We start from the raw sequence: 20,816 nt of genomic DNA, 5'->3' as shown, positions 1-20,816 counted from the left end.
GCCTGCTTCTTTCGAGACTTCTGCTAGGCGTTCTAAGCAATCTCTAGTCCATGACAATCCTTCTAGCTAGTTCCCTCACTAAGGTAACTTCTAAGAGTAGATTATTCAGTTATCTTTCACAACTGAATATGTAAATGTGTACAGCAGAATGCAAAAGATCATCAAAATGTCCCATACAATGTTGTTCTTCATTTCCTCCTGAATGGATCCAGAGAAGGATGAAGGTTTAAAAGAAGTACTAACCCTCCTCATGTGTCCATCTTTACAAGTAATATTAAAATATAAGCTTACCATATACTGTCATATAAGAAGTAATATGCAAAACACTGGAACCAAGAGATTATAAATTTTGAAAAATTACTGAAAGGAAATGAGTGTGAATGGTTTGATCAAGCTGACAAGGATACCAATACCAAGAGCTTTGGAGAGAAAGAATAAAGTTACCATGTGAATTCATGTTATGGAAATGCTCATGAGAAATAGACATCCAGAAGGGACAAAACAGAGCCAATAACGCTTGACATCGACTCGTCCTCAATTTTTAAGTGAATGGGTACAAAAATAAAATCATATAAAAGGTGCAAAATCAACATGATTAGGAAACAGTACAGCATTAAACAGATTATGATAAATACATTTTTAACAATTAAGTTTTCTAACCTTACAACAAATGCTGCCACCAGGATAAAGCAATCAGAATGTTTAGCGATTTTAGGAAGGCTTTCAAATGTATCCAAATGAAGCATATCATACCTAAATAACCAGTCCCAAAAGATTTTGGCACTCTTTTGTGTTGTTCCACTATGCTAATCCTGCTAATCCTTGGCCATTCATTTGCACTAGCAACAACTAACATAGTCTTCATGCCAACTAGAAGTTTCAGGAAAATCGGCATGTTAAAAAACACTGTTTCTCCATTTGTTGTATAGGAGTAAACAGGATGAACAGGAATCAGGAAGAAACCATCCAGGAAGACTTGCAACATCAATACCCTTTGTATTAGCAGACAAAACTAGCACAACAGAAACAATACTGTAGCTTGAGAAACAATACATTCATGGCACCCTTTAACTGTGAGTGTGTTTTTAAAAAAGTACTTTAAAAGTATGACACATGGCATTTCTCCTTCATTGCACGAAAAGTAATTTGGAAGCACTTTCAGGTGGTCTTGTAGGCAAAACAGGGAACTGAAAGACAAGCCACCCTAGGCTTTCTACTTGTCCCAATAAGGTTGTATTCATTCATATATAGATTCAGATTTATATTTGTATGCATGGGTATAACATTTCATTTCTATTGCTTTCACATCTGAATCTACGTATATTTCATCACATCTCTGAGTCTGCATACATCCCGTTGATCAAGTAGTCCACTTGAGTGTAATCTTTCTTTTTGTAGCTGTCATAGGCTTGTATGGCAAATAAGACAACAACTGTTACAAAAAACAGAACGCCAAAGAGAAGCACTGCTAAGAGCAAACTGACATCTACTTGCCGAAAGCTATTTTCTCTATCTGTCTCTTTCTGGTTTTTGCTTTGTATACTCGTTGGTTTGGATAACATTTTTGGATTTGTACCTGTGAACACTGACAAGAGATGTACAGAAGTTGTTCCCTTCACTGGTTGACTAGTTGACAATATTTGATGTGAAGTGGTGGAGATGTCAGCACCTTTAGTAATCACAGGATGAATTACCTTATCTGAAGTAGGCTTTATCCTGTCTGTTGCAACTGTTGTGAATTCAGCTGACTTTACTGTTACTATAGAAGCTGCTGCCATGGTTGTGCTTACAACTGTATGAATCGTGCCTTTGGCTGTGGAAGGTGGTGGCTCGTGGGTGGCTGCAACTGTCGATGAGTTTACCACTGGCTTAGAGCCATCTCCAGTGCTAGCTGGGGCAGGAATGCTAGAAATATGTAGCTTTTTGAGAGTCGTGGAAAGCACTTGATAAGTTGCAGCAGTAGTCATAGTCCTGGGAAGCGGTTCTGTTGGTATTATTTTCTCAACTACTCCTGATATTAATTTACTATCGTTTGTCCCTTTTGCATTTGTAGTACTTGTAATGTCAATAGTACCATCTGCTCCTATTGTGGGAGTTAACCAAGGACGGCTGCTTGGAATATTTAGAGTGCTAGCAACTGAATTTTTCCAGACCATAGTTATGTTGTTACTAATATTGGTTATGGCTGTTGATCCTACGACGACTTGGGAGACACTAGTGTTCACAGGGCTGGCAGTGGTTTTCTTCAAAATGGAAGTAATTTGTCTTGCCAAACTGGAATTGTTTGTTGGGTTGACCACAGGATCTCCTGTTATAGTCCTTGATTTTGATAAAAGAGGCACTTCTGTGGGTTTCTTAACTGATACGGTACTCTTCAGCACCTCTAACTCTTTATTCGCATCTTCTGTATTATTTATCTCATGGGATGCATCATGTTCTCTTCTTTTACGAGTCACAAATTCTTAAAAAGCAAAAGCCAGAGTCACAATCAGAACTTTTACAAAAATGACAATGCAGACAAGATTCAAGAGCAGTAAGTAAAAGACAGCTGACTCATCACCAGTTTGCTTATGATGAATGAAAGTCCCAGAATTAACCACTCACCACACACCTACCTTCGATTTGGATGTATCAATTTATATACAGCACTTTTGAATTCACTGTACTCTATGCCTATATGTACGGGTATATGTTAGTTCTTTTATGTTTTTTGTTTTTTAATGTTTTTAGAAATTTTAATATAAGAAATATATATTTTAATGTGTATTACATATACTACATATTAAGGAAATAAATACTGGCGATATTTTTAATAACTGGCCATACAGATCACCTTTTTTTACCTCAACAGGTGGCAAGAGCTACTCTGCAGTTACAAAAGCAAATAGCTTTGATGAAAAGGTCAGGGGTATGCAAACAGCTGCTGTCCCCAAAATCTGTCATTTTCATCCACATCTAGCTGGCAGAACATTCAATAGGTCACTAATCTGAAAGCAAACAATGAACAGGAACAGCCAGCTAACTCTTGCCCGAGGCAGAGCACAGGGTAATAGAACTTTAAAACTCCTCCTCTCATGGAGAGTTGGATGGCATACAAGTTTAATAATAGTAAGTAGTTTGGGACTTCTCCCCACATATATGGTTGTGCCTGCCTGTTTACAATAAGCTTCTCAAACATACCAGAGGTCCCTTTGGGGCCTATCATTCTGTAGTTCATACTGGATTTTTTTCAAAGACCTTAATGGAGGGTTCGGAACAAAGGGTTATCTTGGATAGCTAGTCCATGGGGAACCCTTCTTGGGGCACCAATTGCTTTTCCTTCTACTGTTCATCCTTACAGCACATATGGTGAGAAAATAATAATTCAGTTCATTTAAATATTTGAGAGAAAAAACATTTTAAAAGAACAAACTGTTCTATGTGCTAAAATGGAAGAAATTTTTTTTCATCCATACTACTGACTGTTGGCTTCAGGAACCTATTCAACATAATGCAGCTGCTAAAACCCAGGAAATCTTCTGAGGATCAGAAACAACTATGCAGTCCTACCCTTTAAAAACACATGGGCTGTCAAACTGTCACATGTACTTTACAAGGTTATTTCCCTAGCTCCTCACTAGCTCCATTTTGTTATGGTGACACACTTAGAATAGAGGGCCTGGCTTAGAGCTTAATAATGATTTTCAGACTTTTTAAAATGATATAACATTTTCAGTTACTCACAATCAATTAATGATATACTGGAAAACCATAATTTTATGATACTTGTAATCCCCTGTTTTATTCATCTGTACTCTACTATTTTATCCCTTTCTTTTGTTCTTTTTCCTTTCCTGTTTCTACAGCATGCAATATGTCTTGCGCACACACACATACACACAAAATAAATACAGTATTTTTTTTAAAAAAAGGGACAGAAGGCCCTGCTGCTGTAAAACCCAGCGCTAAACCTGAATGCTAAAACCAGTCCAATTACATACTAAAATCTTTAGTTTTTGTCTTGACTGCCAATGTATTAGTAAAGGCCAATATGCCCTCCTGGATAATAATGGAGGCAAAAATAAAAATAACATAAAACAAATGTGTAATGGAAAAATAGCAGAGACTTTGATGAGACCCTGAGTGAGGAAGCTGAAATATATGCTAGGACTCCTCCCCCCTCCAAGAAATTGTCCTTCTCTCAGGAAGAATGCACCATAATCCTTAATCCGGCTCTCTGCAGTCAGCTAAGAGTTGCATTCTATCTAGAACTTAGCCCACTTAGCCATTCAGTCATCTTGATTCCTGAGGTGTTTGCAGGCTAAGATATCCAGGCCCCATTCCCTTTGCCACTCATAAAGATTCACTACATTCTCTCCTTGTTTAGTGACCTCAATGCATTCCAGTGAATCACGTGACAGAGAGAGACACTGCAAAGATCACTGGTTGCTGCCATCTCATTCAGATAAAAGTCTCTCGTGCAGCTACGCCACCATTACTCTCACTCCAGTGGACGCTGTTGTCAGGCGCGGAAATGTGCGTGCAGTGGTCAGAAAATTTTTTTACTACCATTTACTACTGTTTATTACCGTTGTATTTGTGAACAGTCACTAACTGAGGCAGTCGCTAGAGGAGTGACTATTGTTATCTATAATGAAATTAATCTATGCAGTTATATGGCACATAAGGGAACATTTCTTGTAAAAATGCAAATATCAGGCATAATAGTACATACAACTTCATCCTAATTTTTGTGCAATTTGTTTTAAAAGGGGAGGAGCTGAACTTTAAACTGGAAAAATGACAGATGGAGCGAAACTGAAATCCTCAATACAAATCATAACTGAAATTTCATCATTCAGTTTTAAGTACTAACATTCATCTTTGCAACTTGAATGCAACTTTTGATATTCTTACCTCAGCAGAAATTCAGGTCATGAAAAAAGGAAAGGGATGTTTTAAATATGGAACGCAAATTATGGAATTCTCTGCCCAGACAATTCTGCTATTGCCTAATGTAAACAGACACTTGAAGCTATTGTTTTAGTAGATCTTCTTTTCCAAGATATTCCCCACTTCCTTCCATTCCAGTTGTTTTCATTGGCTTTATTATCTAATTATACTTGACTGTATATGTTTTATCTTAAAACCAGCTCAATCAATTATTCTGTCTAGAAAGCTGGGATGGAGATACATTTTTAACATCAACTCACCAAACAGCCTATGATCACAATGTGCAGGGACTATTACACTTCTGTCAAAGTATGCAGCGATCTGCTGGAGCTACTTTTAAATTCCAAAAACATATGAATGGTAAATGTAAGAGAATACTGTCTTGCGAACTACTCCTTTTTAAATTATTTTTAAAGCCAAAAATCTTCTGCTAAGTCCACCTTACCTCCCATTAGCTCTTTAATATCTTGTCTGCTGGTATTCTGACATGCACTCAGCTGAGGACAGCGGAGAAGGACACAGTGGCTCTGATACAGCACTGACCAGCAGTAAGGATTATCTGGAGAATCATAAAGAAAGCACATCGTGCCTTTCATTTGCAGTAAACCAAATACTGTGGAGAAAACAAATAACAGCCAACCTAGGCCCTCCAAGATGCTTTGAGGTACAGTTCCTAACTACCTAGTCAGCATGGGCAGTGTTGGGGATGATGGGAACTGGAGGTCAAAACCCAGGGTAGGGAGGGCTGAATTACTGAAACAAGGATTTATTTACAGTATACTTTAGCAAAGTTAAATGAACACCATCCATTTCTGTTTCAGTTTTTCTTTTGTTTCCACCCCAGAATCTTGTTGTGGCCTTTTTTTGTTCTGCAATCACCTGGAACTGGAATTAAAATGGAGCTCCCACAAATAGTTTACATCACACTGTATTTATCCACTAAACTCCTTCCTCGGGATCAAGATTGTTCTATAATGCTTGTTTATAAGCAAATGCTATTCAGGAAAAGGTCCACTGCAATGCTGGTTAAAAAGTTTCTGTAAGCCATCCATGTTAAACAATGCAAGGAATTTGGCACTGAATAGCTGTTTAATGTCCCCCTAACTGTCTAACTGAAGAGAGAGAGATACACAGAAAATATAGCCAAAAGGATATGTCAGTTCTGCACTTCAGCCATGGATCAAAATATGGCGCTGGAGCATTTGTTTTGTGCAAATGTTCCTAGTATCTTTTACTCTGCAACTAGAAAAATGTGGTGGAAATAGGTAATATTGGGCTAACTAAGACTAAACAACTGTCTGCAGAAGGACATGTCTTAAGATGGAAAAAGCAAATAAGTTGCGGGCAGTTGAACTTGAAGAGAACAGAATTAAAGGTATGAAGAGTGACTGGAGAAATTGCTGTAAGTCTGTGAGGGGACAATTGCCTCTCTGTGGGCTACTGGGCTGAATCACAGCAGTGGACATGGAATTAGCAGTGTGTCAACACCTTCCTAAAGACTTTTTAGAAAGCAAAAAAGAAGCTTCATCTCTGTCAGGGCTGACTTAACTCTAGAACATCCTCATTTTACATGAAACTAGATAGAATCACTTTTGAACCCAAGATCAATTTTGATTTTAAGTGCTTGGCAGGCCCCAAAGAATGACAAATATGGTAACAGGGAGACAAAGGAATGTGAACCTTTACCAAAGTTTGAAACAGAGAGTGGGTTAAGCAATGCAACACAAGTGTTTAAGCTAGCGGGATGCACGAAGGCTGCTCTATATTTGAGCCCTTGTAAAAGCCAAGTCATGGGAAACTGATGCTTTGTTTCCAATCCAACTAAAGCAGTAAAATCATTTAGCTACCATTTATAGAAACCATAATTACAATAATGGGAACGTGGTGAGAACATTACATCTCCAAAGAAAACATTTAGGATGAAGCATGGTAGACTGACCTGAATCTGTTGAGCCTTTACAAGCTTGTTCACAATGCTTTTCGTTACTGAGTAGATACATGTGTGTCACCTCAGCACCACTCTCTTTTAAAATGGAAGTCCCTTGATCAGACACACACAAAGAAAGCAACAGAGAAAATATAACCCCGGTCCACATCTTCAAGGCTGGACTTGGAAGGAAACTTGGAAATTGTTTTCCAGATTTACCAGCCACTCCTGGACACTGAGTGACACAGTCTGCCAAACGAAAAATACCACATTGTACTTTCCAAACACTTGTGTGGCATATTTAGGCTTTTTCAGCTGTTTTGCTACTGTGTCCTTTCTAAGGTCCACAGAAGTTTTTATAACTGCTACAAATCTGCAAACGCTGAAAGTCAAATGCGGCAAGTGATTCAACAGCAACAGGCAGCCCAAATTTAGAATACTCTTTATTTCTCCAGCAAACGGAACTGCCAAGGACACCGGTTAATAGTCTGCAGCCTGTATGTGGCCTCGGAGACCTTCATTAGGAGGCCAAGGCCCTGAATTTCTCCCTTCCTCCCTGTCTGCTGTTCAATGGTACAGAAAACTAGGAGCAAGGAAGATTGTATGGGGTAGGACAAAATATTTGTGTGTGGAAACTAAAGTTAATGGAAGATCCTTAGGCACTTTCCTCTCTCTCTCATTAACTAACACATCCACCATCTAGCTGGTTAGTATCATTAATTAGTTGGACAACTAAGGACTATGGAAATTCTGAAATTACAAGAGAGAGATGCTATCTCATACCATGGGGTGCAGTTCATGACCCACAGCTACTGGTTATAATAATGAACAGCACTTTTAGTGATTGTTTTTTGCAGGGGGAACCTGCCTTATTACCACTAGCAGGATTCCTTAAACCTGTACCTTAGGCTATCTTGAGAAGTAATGATTTGCTCTTGTTTCAAGTACTTTACTTATCCAAAAGGCAAACCTATATTTAAGAAGCCACCTTAGCCTACTGGTCATTTCTTTATCATATTCTCGGACGCTGAGAATGGAGAGGAGAGGATGTGGGCAACGGGGGCGAGTGTGGCAGCGGGTGGCGCTTGGACCCAGGGGGTCGATGGAGTCTGCGACGGCTGCAGCACTGGCAGCAGGAGAATGCTGGTGGCGGCTGCCGTGGCTGCGCCATTCAAGCCGAGAACGATGCCTGGGCTCGAGGGGAGTGATGCCGGAGCCGATCCAGCTGGGCCGGGAATGTCGGCGGAGCTGGGGCCCCAGCCCAAAGGTGCTGGTTTTGGTGGTAGTAGCACTGGTGGTGGGAGCACCGGCGACAGCAGTGGGACAATGGCGATGAGGGCAAGGCTGAGGCAGACCCAACGGTAGAGCGGAGGCCAGAGCCCAAGGGCCCACAGTACCTGAAGCCCACAGAGACATTGGGACCTTGGGGGTTGTGGATTCTAGCCCCTACGTGGCAAGGGGCTTCCCCTACCCCTAGAGAAGAGGCTGGGGGGACTCGAGTGGTTGTGGGGTGTGTGGGTGGATGGTGTGTGCTTGTGAGATGTGCTACTCTCTGCCCGGGTGGGAGACGGGGAGAGGGTAGGAGTGAATGTGGCCTCCACTCTCTGGCCAGTCAGAGAAGTCGGTGGAGAGACGGTGAGTGTTTGAGAAAGGGGAATTGGGGTGATTGAGCCCCTGTTGGCGCTGAGAGCAGTTAGCTGAAGTGCCACAGGGGCTCGTTTCCCCACCCCCTTTTTCCCCTCTTCCCTGTATGGTGTATGGTATGGTGGGCCCCTTAAGTTGGAGGGTGGGGGGAGGAGCACCTTGGGCGGTTCAGGGCGGGTATTCAGGTGGTGATGGGCATGGGGTAGTATGACAGGAGCCAGAGGGCAGGCCATTTCAGGGGAAGACGCCCCTGATGGATTATACTGGTGGCGTGTTCTGGCCCTCGGGGCTCAAGCCCAGACCCTGGTCAGCAGCCCTACAGAGGCCCGGGCTTTCAGCTACTGCTGATGAATGCCAGGTCAGTCAATAATAAGGCCCCCCTTATTCACAACCTTACTGGGGAGGAGCAGGCCGACCTGACATGCATTACCAAGACCTGGCTGACACCAAAAGGGGGTGTTGCCCTTTCAGAATTGTGTCCAGCTGGGTTTAGGGTTTGGCACTAGCCGAGAACCCAGGGCAGGGAAGGGGGTGTGGCAGTGGTCATCAGGGAATCTCTGCTGGCCTTCAGGGGCTCTGCTCCACAAGTTGCTGGATGTGAGACCCTGTTCTTGAGGTTGGGCACACGGGATCAGTTGGGAGTGTTGCTACTGTACCAGCCTCCCTGCTGCATAGCATCCTCCCTGCCCAAGCTACTGGAGGTCATCTCGGGGTTGGCAGTGGAGTTCCCCAGACTTATGGTCTTGGGGGACTTTAATCTGCCGTCCCTGGGGTTGGCCTTGGAGGCAGCCCAGGAGTTCATGGCAGCCATGGTCATCTGTGGCTGACTCGGGACAGTGGTCACACTCCAGACACGGTTTTCTTGTCAGAGCAGTGGCAGCGTGATCTGGTGGGGGATTTTATATTATCCCCTCTGTCATTGTCAGACCACTCCCTGGTGGCCGTGAGATTCTCCGATGCTGCCCCCCTCCGCAGGGAGGCGGGACCTATTCAAATGGTCTGCCCCCGGCGATTGATGGACCCGCATGGGTTCCAAAGGGAGCTGGGTTGTTCCTGAGGCCTTGCTGCATGGTCCAGGGGAGGCCCTGGCTGCAGCCTGGAATAAGGAGGTGACTGGAGCCTTGGACAGGATCATGCCTGTGCGGCCTCTCTTGGCCCATCGCCCCTGGCACTCCCTGTGGTTTACGGAGGAGTTAAGGGAGCTGAAAAGGGCTAAGACGTCTAGAGCACCGCTGGCGGAAAACTAAAGATGAGTCCGACTGAACACAGGTTAGAGCCGCTATTAAGGCCTACCTAGTGGCAGTAAGGGTGGCGAAATGCCAGTATTTCGCTCTTATTGCATCCTTAGAGTGTCACCCGGCAGCCCTGTTTAGGTCACTCGGTCCCTCCTGGGTAGGGAGGGCTCAGAGGACTATTTACAGGGCCATGCAGAGGAATTTGCTGAACACCTGACAGATAAAATTGCTCAGATCCATTCTCAGTTGGAGGCCAAGCATGTGGCGGGTGCAGTGGAGTTGCCCAGGGAACGTTCTTACCCAGTTATCTGGGAACGGTTTGATCCTGTGGCCCTAAGGAAGTGGACAGGGTCCTTGGGGCTGTTAGTGCGGCAACCTGTATTTTAGATCCTTGTCCCTCCTGGTTAGTTAAAGCCACCAAGGAGGTGACCTTAAGGTGGATACTGGCGGTGGTCAATTCATCCATGCAGGAGGGGGTGTTCCTGAAGCCTTTCAAGGAGGCTTTGGTCTGCCCCCTCCTCAAGAAACTATCACTAGATCCCACCCTTCTGGACAATTTTCATCCAGTCTCCCACCTTCCCTTTCTAGGAAAGGTGGTAGAAAAGGTGATCGCGCGGCAGCTTCAGAGGATCCTGGAGGAAATGGATTATCTGGACCCCTATCAGTCAGGGTTCAGGCCCAGTTATGGGACAGAAACAGCATTGGTCACACTTTTGGATGATCTCTGGTGAGAGCAGGATGGGGGTAGTGCATCCATCCTTGCTCTTCTTGACCTCTCGGCGGCTTTCGATATCATCGACCATGGTATCCTTTTGGGTCAGCTGCAGGAGTTGGGGCTGAGTGGCACAGTGTTGTGCTGGTTCAGCTCCTTCCTCCAAGGCCGAACCCAATCAGTGTTGATAGGGAGTGAGAGGTCCAACCCACGGCCCCTACTCTGTGGGGTGCCTCAAGGTTCAGTGCTTTCGCTGCTCCTATTTAACATCTACATGAAACTGTTGGGTGAGATCATCTGGCACCATGGGATGAGGTATCATCAGTATGCTGATGTTACCCAATTATACATCTCCATCCCGGGTGACCTAACTGATGCTGTGACTACCCTCTCGCGGTGCCTGGAGGCTGTAGGGGCCTGGATGGGGGCCAACAGACTTCAACTGAACCATGGTAAGACGGAGTGGCTGTGGGTACAGGGAGCCTCACGATCTAGGAGTTTATCATCTTTGGTTCTTGATGGGGTCGCACTACCCCAGACAGACCCAGTGCGTAATCTGGGGGTCCTCCTGGACTCATGACTCCTGTTCGAAGAGCAGGTGGCAGTCGTGGCTAGGAGGGCCTTTGCGCAACTTCGTGTTGTGCGGCAGTTACGCCCCTTCCTCAATCAGGAGGCCCTCCGCACGGTCACTCATGCCCTGGTCACCTCCCGGTTGGATTACTGTAACGTGCTCTACATGGGGCTACCCTTGAAGAGTATCTGGAAGCTACAGCTGGTGCAGAATGCAGCGGCGCGGACAGTTCTTAATGCCCCTAGGAGGGCACGTATAACACCCCTGTTGCGTGAGCTGCATTGGTTGCCAGTTTGTTTCCAGGTCCAATTCAAGGTGTTGGTCATCACCTTTAAAGCCCTTCATGGCATGGGACCAGGTTATCTGAGGAACCGCCTCGCCCTGGTCATCTCAGCCCGCCCCACTCGGTCCAGCAGAAGGGGCAGGTTGCAGACCCCACCCGTCAAGGAATTTTGATTGGTGGGGTCTAGGCAGAGAGCCTTTTCTGCTGTAGCGCCCGCCCTATGGAACATCTTGCCGCCTAAGGTGCGGTGTGCCCGCTCCCTCATGGCCTTCAGGAAAGAGATCAAATCCTGGCTCTGCCAGAAGGCCTGGGGGCCAGAGGGGGGCCTGCACCTGTGGAGATGGCTGGTGGGGTGATTGACCTTGCCCCCGCCATCATCTTGAATGTTTTTAGTATTTATGTACAGGGTTTGTTGTCTTTATTTGATTTTTAATGGTTTAATTTATTTTAACTATTTATGGGGTATTTTTAATTGTTGATGGGGTTTCTGGTTTTAACTGTGAGCTGCCCAGAGTCACCCATTGTGGGGAGATGGGTGGCATACAAATTTAATAAGTAAATAAGTAAATAAAATTTAAAAATCTTATGCTATTGGCCTATCCAGTTTGGATTTTGCATACTAAAATTATTATTTGGAAAATGGATATTAATATTGCAGCTCTCCCATGTACTGCCAGCAATAGTCATAGAGAGTACTTTGCAATGCTTTTCACATTTCCTATTATCCCATCTTTCCCATCTAACTGGTTAGCTTGAATTCTTCAGATGCAATATGTAACCACATGGCTAAGTCAGCAAGAAAACATAAAATTCAAAATGTTTAAGAAAGAATTTTCATTCAACTATTTTAGGAATCCATACTTACCAACACAAGGCTAGGAGGCATCTGAATCGCTACTTTACTATGTTGGCTGAAATATTGCAGGAAGAATTTTGAGCCATGTAGGATAGAAGGCTCTCACAACAGAAAACCAGCTCCAAAGTTACCTCCTTAGCACCTGGAAAATATAAACAGGGCCAACATGCTAAAATACATTTTCTGAAACTCTAATGATTCTTTCTGAGGTAGTTTATGTAATATAATTTGAAAAACTTTATACAAGGCAAAAGCAAGCACATTTGGGATTTAAAAACACTTAAAATGGAGATATCTAGACAGAGAACAGTCTCTCTATGAATGATTACAATATTATTCTTCTCACTAAACATTTAATGCCAATAACTACAATGACAAAAATTGAATTTATATACCACAGGTAGTCCATTCTTCTATAAAGCCTGTCCTTGGTCTGACTTCTGAAAATGCCCCTTCTATATATGACAGGATGGACACACTAATGCACAACAAGATATATGTAGCAATTTTATTTATGCTTTAACTTAAAAGAGAAGCACTCTTAATATTTATGACACAAGAATGGCACTTGTGTACATGGAGTTAGAACTGGAATTTTACTCCATTTTGAAATGGAGTGCCTACAATATCTTAAAAATCAAGGAATAAATCATTTGGCAAGACAGATCTTGCATTCAAATTTTAAAAAGGTAACTGTGTTATGGAGAACCTATAACATAAGTTAACACAGTCCTGCTGGGGCTGGGGGATGTTCCTGGGAGGGATGAGCGAAGAACTTCAGGAATGTATGCCAAGAGTATATATTCCCAGCAGGGTCACCCAAGATGTGAAGGTCATTCCAGCTGCCCAGCTAAAGCAAGCAGGCGATATAGGAAGATGCCAGAAGCAGACGATCACTTTAGTGACAATGGCAAAGGCATCAATTCACACTACATGGAAGAAAGCAATGGTAAACTACTCCTGTATTTTTATCAAGAAAGCCACATGGATAGAAAATATAAAATGATTGACGATATAATGTCGGATGATGTGTCCCTCAAGTCGGATGGCACTCAACGTGCTATTGAGGAAGAGCTGAGAATCTTTCAGAGTACTAATGGTGTTTATGACATGGCTAGATCAAAGCCTTCAAGACATCTAGCTGCTGATGTTGCCATACAGGAAAAGATAATCCAAAGCTACAAAGATAGAATTACAGTAGGAACATGGAACACAGCTCTCTGGAAAAGGCTGTAATGCTGGGAAAGGTGGAAGGAAAGAGAAGAGGACGACCAGCAGCAAGGTGGATGGACTCAGAGTGGTGATGGGTACACCATTGGAAGACCTAAAAGACCAGGTTAGGAGTAGATTGTCCTGGATAAAACCTATCTATGTGGTCGCTAGGAGTTGAAAATGACCTGATGGCACATAATCAATAACATATATCAGTTTACAAAAATGTATCCTATAATAAGGGGTTCCAGCTGGACTTCAAATAACTGGTGTAAAACTATCTTACAGAGGCTTTAGAAAATTACATTATTAGGCTGTAATTGATGGATACTGCTTCTGTTAAGGCAGGCTAAAGCATATGACAGTGCGGAAATTTCTGAATTGTACTATCTGGCTCTTGATGGATGACCATAGAAAAAGACTTTTCTGTTTTAAAGGGAGAAATAAGTTTGGAATGAATCCTTGAAGAACTTGGAATGATGCTTTGGGGTTTAATCGACTGTGACTATATAGAGACAAACTGATACAAGCAGCAACAGATTATATCTTCACTAGGACCAATTGAAATGGCACAAAGTAACGTGCAAAATTCTGAGACCCTCAGAACTTTTCTTCGGGTTTGATAAAGAACGGTGGAAGGAGAAAAATCCCAGAATGAGCTCAGTTATTTCAGTCATGATATCTGAACACAGTGATGTTCACAGTTGAGTCTGAAACAACTGAAGATAAAATTAGGCTCTCCTCAGAACACATTTACACTATATGTGGATTCTTTAAAATTGTAAAATGTGGACATTGCAAAAGCTTTAAACAGATGGTAAGACTACTTAATGGAATGATAATTCCATTAAATCAATGATTTTTGAGAGATACTGAGAAAATAGAAATGATTGAAACTTAGTCCACATTTCAGGGCTGTGGAAATTCACCTTTACCAATGTAAGATATTCAGATCATTTGTCCTTTTAGCTCATCAGGGTTTACACCATCTGGCAGGGTTACTCCACATGTCTTCCTGGACCTAGAGTTCTAAAGAACAGAACCTACCACATACTGTACCATAAGCAAAAGCCCTCAAGATTTTAAGAATCACAACCTACAGTTTTAATAATGAATTCAATCCTTATGATATGATCAAAATATAATGTATAGTCATTCAGAAACAGACAAAAATTACAAAGTTATGCACAAGGCATAAACATTAATTCTGTGTGTTTCAAAATCCTGTTAATTGCATGCTCCATCTTCAAGATATTTATAGTGTTGACAGGCTTCATTCTTTTTTTAAATATAAAAAAGGTACTCTTTCCAAATGTTTTATTCTGGTACTTGACATCTGGCTGACTGGCATAGCACATTATGCTTGGAAGAAAAAAGCAACGTGAAATAGCATCAGTTGGCACTTGTATCTATAGGTAGTAAAATGTGGTAAAATGCCAGGGACTTCAAATGCACCAAGTTTTGTGATATGTGTGTCACTATAAACATATACAGTGTTGTGTGCATCATCATCTGCCTCTTGCACCAGAATGAGACTTTAAAAGAGAATTGCTACCATGATACATCACGAAAGAGATACTACTGTACAGCCCATCAGGCCAATGTTTTTAAAACAGCAATCACAATAGAATTCATTAGGTATTTTCAATCACAGAAATAACTTACTCCTATAGAACATATAAAATAATTATGCCTTCAAGCTGAGGAACAAGCAGAATCAATATCTACAGAGGTAGAAATGGGATCCTTTGGGATGCCAAGTAGTACTGAAAAAGAAACCAGTGAAGTTTGTAAGAATTTGGCTCATTACTAAAACTCTCATTGCAATACAAAGTATTTCAAGCCTGAGCGTGGAATGTAAAAAATGTGGTAGAGATAGGCCTTTTATACAGTACAGTAATGTGGAAGATTCAATTCTTACATATTGTAAATACTTGCGAATTGTTTTCCAAAATGTTTCAACCTAAGCAGCAATCTTCTAATCATATAACTCAAAATACGACAGAAAATCTGGTTTTGCTACACTGGTTTTAAAAACTGATATTCTGCCTTTTTTATCTTTCCATAGAAATGGTCTATATAATGAGGGCTCAGTCAATGCTTTCAAAAGGAGATATTGGTGTCCATCTGGCTTCAACCTACTGCATTTCACATTCTGTCTAATCATCTCTCCTACAACCACCATAACAAGCAACTTGTACTAGCAAAAAAGAGAGGAGGAGACCAGGAGGCAGGCAAAAGACAGAGTTCTGGAGGCCTCACAGAGCAGAGCAGAGCATGAGAAGAGGTGTAACGTCCTTCAGAAAGGCAGTCATTGTGTGGCATGACTGGGCCTCTGATCTCACTCATACTCTTCCCCAAAAGCAGCAGGGAAGGCAGATAGTCTCTGGTCTTGCTCTTTTGGTGAACCATCTCTGAATTAAGGGGAGGGAATACGATAACAAAATTTCAAGGTACTTCCTGCTGACATTTGTGCTAACAATCTGGATCCCACAAGATTCAGTCTTTTCTCCCATACTGTATGAAGCTAAAAAGTAAGCTCATGAGAGGATTTGGAATGATGACACACCATCAACATGTAGAGAGAAATCAACTCTCTTTCTCACCATTTGAATCAGAAGCTGAACTAGTGCCTGAACGTGGCTGGATGAGGGCAAATGACTTGAAGCTGAAAGGTATAAGATAGCCTAATGGGCAGTTAGTTCTAATATCCAAATATGGGGCGCACCCTATTCTAGATAGAAACATACTCCTCTTGAAATCGTAGATGTGCAATGTGGGCATTCCTGGGCCCAGTACTTCCATAGATACTAGTACTAGTAGTTCCCTAGTACTTCTTTGTCACTTCTGGGTGAAGTCCAGGCTTGCCACCTATGATCGTCTGTGTATAAGAACAGTCTGACAGTAGCTCATACTCTGGTAAGCTCCCAGCTGTACTCTTAATGTCATGAATTTGTATGTGGGGCTATCCTTAGGATAACTCAGAGGATTTAATTTGCACAGAATGTAGCTGCTAAAACGTTAATTAAGACTGTTTGCTTCTAAGGAAGATGAAGTTGTTTGCTTGCAGGCTCAATTCAAGGAGCTGATTTCTCTTTAAAGTATTAACCAGTTTTGGACGCACATAGTTAAATAAGTCCTAGGTTAAATAAGACATACAGAGGTTTTTATCAAAATGTTTATCAATAGTCATATGGTAACCAAAGAAACAATTATTTCTATATTATCCCATTTGAGGAATAATCCCCCCCCCCAAAATCTGGATGACCACTACATTGCACCAAGTATAGAGTTTGTATCTCTTAGCTTAACAGCTGAGAGATACAAAGTGGTTGTCTAGACTTTCACAGCCCAGCTATGGTAGCTGTAGTATAATGGTCAGCTCCCAGACTAATAAAGATCAGGAGACCATTAGGTAAGTAAACCAGCTGTATGCTCCTTCCTGATCAGTGAAAAGACTCACTACTCTCCCAGTTCACAGAAAAAGCAGTAAGAAAGAAAATGGGACGTATTGGTTCTAGATGGGAAATTGTTCAGTTGCTGAAATTCTTATAACCCATCTTTTTCTTCCCAATACATCTTGCTAAAGAGATTTTGTGAGAATCATGCTTGGAAAAGAATCACTCTTAATTTGAAGCAGATGCCAAAGAGCCTGACACCTAGAGTAAAACAAACTTACAGTGCCAAATTAAAGGTTTTGTGTTTGTCTGGGTGTTTCAAGTTTTGTAGTGCTAATTTTAATGCTCTTTTATTCCTTTGTATTGTATTTTATGAGGGATTTTTGTCATACTGTCCATTACTTTAATATTTTTGTTACATAAGTCTTTTGATAGAGATTTATACATTTAGAATAAATAAATATAACATGGAGAATCCTCCTATAGCCAGACTACAAACCTAGTATGATCCAACTTAATGTTGCTCATACTCCTAGCTTTTATCTTCCAAGTAGTTTCTTTATTGAACTTAAAAAAAAATTCTCACAGTTGAAGATTTACAAAGCAGAGTGTTTTCTTTTCTTCTTCACCAACCATTTGTTCCACTAACATTATTAAATGGCTTGATTTAAAACTTTGCAAACATCTCTATTTCATAGCTTCACTCCCCCTGCCTCCACCCCAATTTCCACTGCAATTGCAGCATAAGTCTTTTGGGTATGAACAGAGTGTCTTTCCAGCTGCAAACAGATTGCTGATGCAACTCTGTTTTGCTGTATTTCCTGCTGCACCATCAAAGAACAGGGTTAACTTTAATATATAATCCTTACAAAACATTTTTATTGTTGGGAAGCATTCAGTTTACATATTTTCTGGATCCCTAAAATCCTGTCTTGGCAATGCAGGCATTGACCTTACTTTACTTGTAGGAAAAGAGTACCGTAATTAACCCATAAATCATCAGGAGGGTCCAATTCAGATTTCGAGCATCAATCTGCTGTATTATATTTACTCCAGTTCTCTTCTCTGGACTGCTATAATAAGGAAATAGGATGAAACCCCTATCTAGGTAGATGCTGTCTGAAGCAGCATGTGAGAGCAGCTTCATAAAAACATAGCCACCTGCTTAGTCACTTTGAATTTCTAAAGAAATAGGAATATGAGAGACTAAGGGGAAGAGGAGCAAATCACAGCTATATTCCACTTCACATTCCACTGATTATCTTCAGAGCTTACTAAGATTGTGTAAATCTGGTAGAAAATAGCAATGCTTGGTGGTTTTTTCCTTTTTAAAAACAATTTAAGCAGCACACTCTGTTAAGTGTGTTACAGACCTATAATAACTAATCCCCCAGTAATAAAGAAGGGTTAAAAGTTGGCTCTGCCCCTTTACCAGCAATATCTCTATAGCTCTCAGAGATCTAAATATTAATTCAATTTATGATTGCAACCCTGGAAGAAGTTGTCCCCTGGAGTAAGGAATGGCCTAGAACACATCAGGTATACTAAAGACTGTGGCTGAGGGGCAAAAGGCATCAGCAGAAAAGACACAAACTGCTTGTTTGGATGACTGCCCACTGTGGAAATTAAAAACACACCAAATCACAGATGATATGCAGACTAAATGTTGGAGAGTCATCAGTTGCGATTCTTTATGTCTATCAAGAATTCTTCAGTGTCAACCAATGCACACATACAGGTGGTCCTTGTTTAACAACCACTCATTCAGTGACCATTCAAACTTACAACAATGCTGAACGAGTGATAGCTCTGTCTGGACCTCATACCTACGACCATCACAGCATTCCTGCAGTCATGTGATCATGATTTGCGAACTTCCCTACTGGCTTCCCTGCAAGCAAAGTCAATGGGGAAGCCAGCTGGAAGTCGTGGTCACATAAGGTCGTTGCTTAATGACCCATATGGTCCTCGCTTAATGACAGCAACTGGGACTGCCAGAACTGCTGTTGCTAAGTGGTACAGTCATGTGGGGTTTTTTTTACTTATGACTGTGTTGCTTAACTACAGAGTTTCCAATCCCAATTAGCGTTGTTAAATGAGGACTACCTGTGTGCCTAATGATAGAAGCCTATAAATCAACCTCATAAAATGTCAACAAACAGAGCTCACAAAGTTTGCATTTGAAAGCAGCTTTCCCCTAACTGGTGCCCTCAAGAGGTGTTCTGAAACCACAACGATGATAGCTAGGAATCAAAATGGTAGTCTAAGCATATCTGGGAAGCTATCCCTATAATAAACCTCTACAACACCCTTTTATATGAATTCAAGTTCAAGAAGACAGAACATCTGAGAAAAAACTCATCTTTCCCTAAGGAAGATATCTCAGAAAAAAGAGAAATAAAGACATAGTAGAATGGTAGATGACTCATGTCTAATAGGTCAGAGCACAAATCAAACTCAAAGCAAAGCAGTATAATACCATCTGTGAACAAAAGCTGTGCTCTAGTGGATCATTCCTCTTTGTAGAGAGATTTTATGCATGGCTCTCCCTTACTCTCCACATTTCAAATTGTTTTGTTCACTAAAACATTCTAGAAGTTTCTAGACTCCATTGCTCTTTGAAGACTTTCCAATGAAAAATGACTGGGGTACAGTTCCATTTCTAAGACTTCGCTTGGTTTGGAATACCTGAAGCAGTCCAGTTTAATATAAAGAAAAATGAACTGCTAAGCACAATTATACTAATAGCAGAATTAGACAATAAATCTATCAATATAAACACCAGCAAGCAATAAAAATCTACTTTGAAACTGGAATGTTGTCTTCCAGGGCCTAATCATGACTGAAAGCCACAAGTGAAATTAAAATGCACAATATCCATCAGGGAACAAATTCTTTGCTTTTCATACCCTGTTGTAGAACCTGAAAGAGCTGCAACTCAAAGCTCAGCTCACCAGGGACCCCTAGTTGACATCTGCATTCAAGCAGAAAGTGATCTCCCAATTATGTTTTTTTTCTCCCTTTCTCTTTCTCAGGCTCAAAGAGAACATGCTATCCAGACATGTAGCCAGGTTTGCCTTGCTTCTGTGCTGAAACGCTCTAAAAGTCTTGGGGTTTTACTGTGGCTCTAACTCATTCCAGAGGCACAAATTGGTTGAAAGATGAGGGGTATTAAGACATTACTATTAAGGTAAAATCGTAGTCATAGGTAAAAAAAAAAAAAGGCACAGAAATGTAATACAAGAACTGCCAGAGGTTTTCAAACAACCTTGGGATAGTGATAAACCAGGGTCCTAGTTAATCTTTCATGTAGGCCTAGGTTCATTGGAATGTACTTTTCACAGCAACTGCTACCTTCCCTTGGAGGAAGATCTTAAAATTTAGGTGTAGTTCCAACTCAAGTGGCAAGCCAGAGTTTCAACAGCACAATTTCTGACCGCATTTTAAAGCTCCTGTGACTGATACTTCTGCATACATAAACACTCTTCCTGTACATATAAGATTAACATCTCAGGGAGCATTTCTCACTACCATTTCTAATTTTGTACATATGGCATTTTGCTTTTTTGTTGCAGAAAGAGGCAAAGATCAACTAGACGTTGCCACCTGCTAGCATTAATTTAGCTGGAATCAGTTAGAAGGCATTAGAAAAATCTCACTTAAAACATCTTTTTAAGCATTAGACACCAAAATTACTTAATAGTAAACTTTTTCACATTTTCTCATGCAACTGAATATGACTGAAATTTACAAAACCATTTAAGTAGGAAAAAACACAATGTTCTAACATACATCACTAACATTTACTCTGCGTGCATTTTACACACTCTAACGAACAAAACAATTGTGTTCAAAATGGCGTCTTCTCATTTTGTGCTCGTTGAAGTAATTTTAATTATTCCTAAGCTTTAATATTTAATTAGATACTTTCTATATGTTCTGTGTGTAGGTTCTCTGGTATGAATGTGGAAGCACTGTTTATACTGCACTTTAATCATTACAGAATTCTGATATAGTTGTTGGATGGAGAGAAAGAATATAAATAG

General features: G+C 41.3%; 2 protein-coding genes across 2 annotated transcripts in view; one reads left to right on the top strand and one right to left on the bottom strand.

The window, feature by feature from the left end:
- LOC148214999 (syncytin-1-like) overlaps positions 1 to 20,816 on the top strand; it is a 102,322-nt gene that overhangs the window by 72,186 nt on the left and 9,320 nt on the right. The window lies entirely within an intron of this gene.
- Positions 524 to 20,816, bottom strand: part of CUNH11orf24 (chromosome unknown C11orf24 homolog) — a 36,215-nt gene continuing 15,922 nt past the window's right edge. Inside the window, exons 3-6 of the mRNA XM_015890447.3 lie at positions 12,170 to 12,302; positions 6,872 to 7,108; positions 5,378 to 5,491; positions 524 to 2,461 (exon numbers count right to left, since the gene is read on the bottom strand). Coding sequence (XP_015745933.2) covers positions 1,329 to 2,461; positions 5,378 to 5,491; positions 6,872 to 7,028 — 1,404 coding nt within the window. The 5' untranslated portion in view covers positions 7,029 to 7,108; positions 12,170 to 12,302 and the 3' untranslated portion in view covers positions 524 to 1,328. The remainder of the gene's footprint in view (positions 2,462 to 5,377; positions 5,492 to 6,871; positions 7,109 to 12,169; positions 12,303 to 20,816) is intronic.

Source organism: Python bivittatus, unplaced genomic scaffold (assembly GCF_059951505.1).
Source record: "Python bivittatus isolate LINGU-HERP-01145 unplaced genomic scaffold, Pbiv_v1 ctg000480_np1212, whole genome shotgun sequence".
In the NCBI taxonomy this organism is placed as follows: domain Eukaryota; kingdom Metazoa; phylum Chordata; class Lepidosauria; order Squamata; family Pythonidae; genus Python; species Python bivittatus.
Note: the sequence above shows the minus strand (reverse complement) of the source record. Positions and strands in the feature narration are given on the sequence as shown.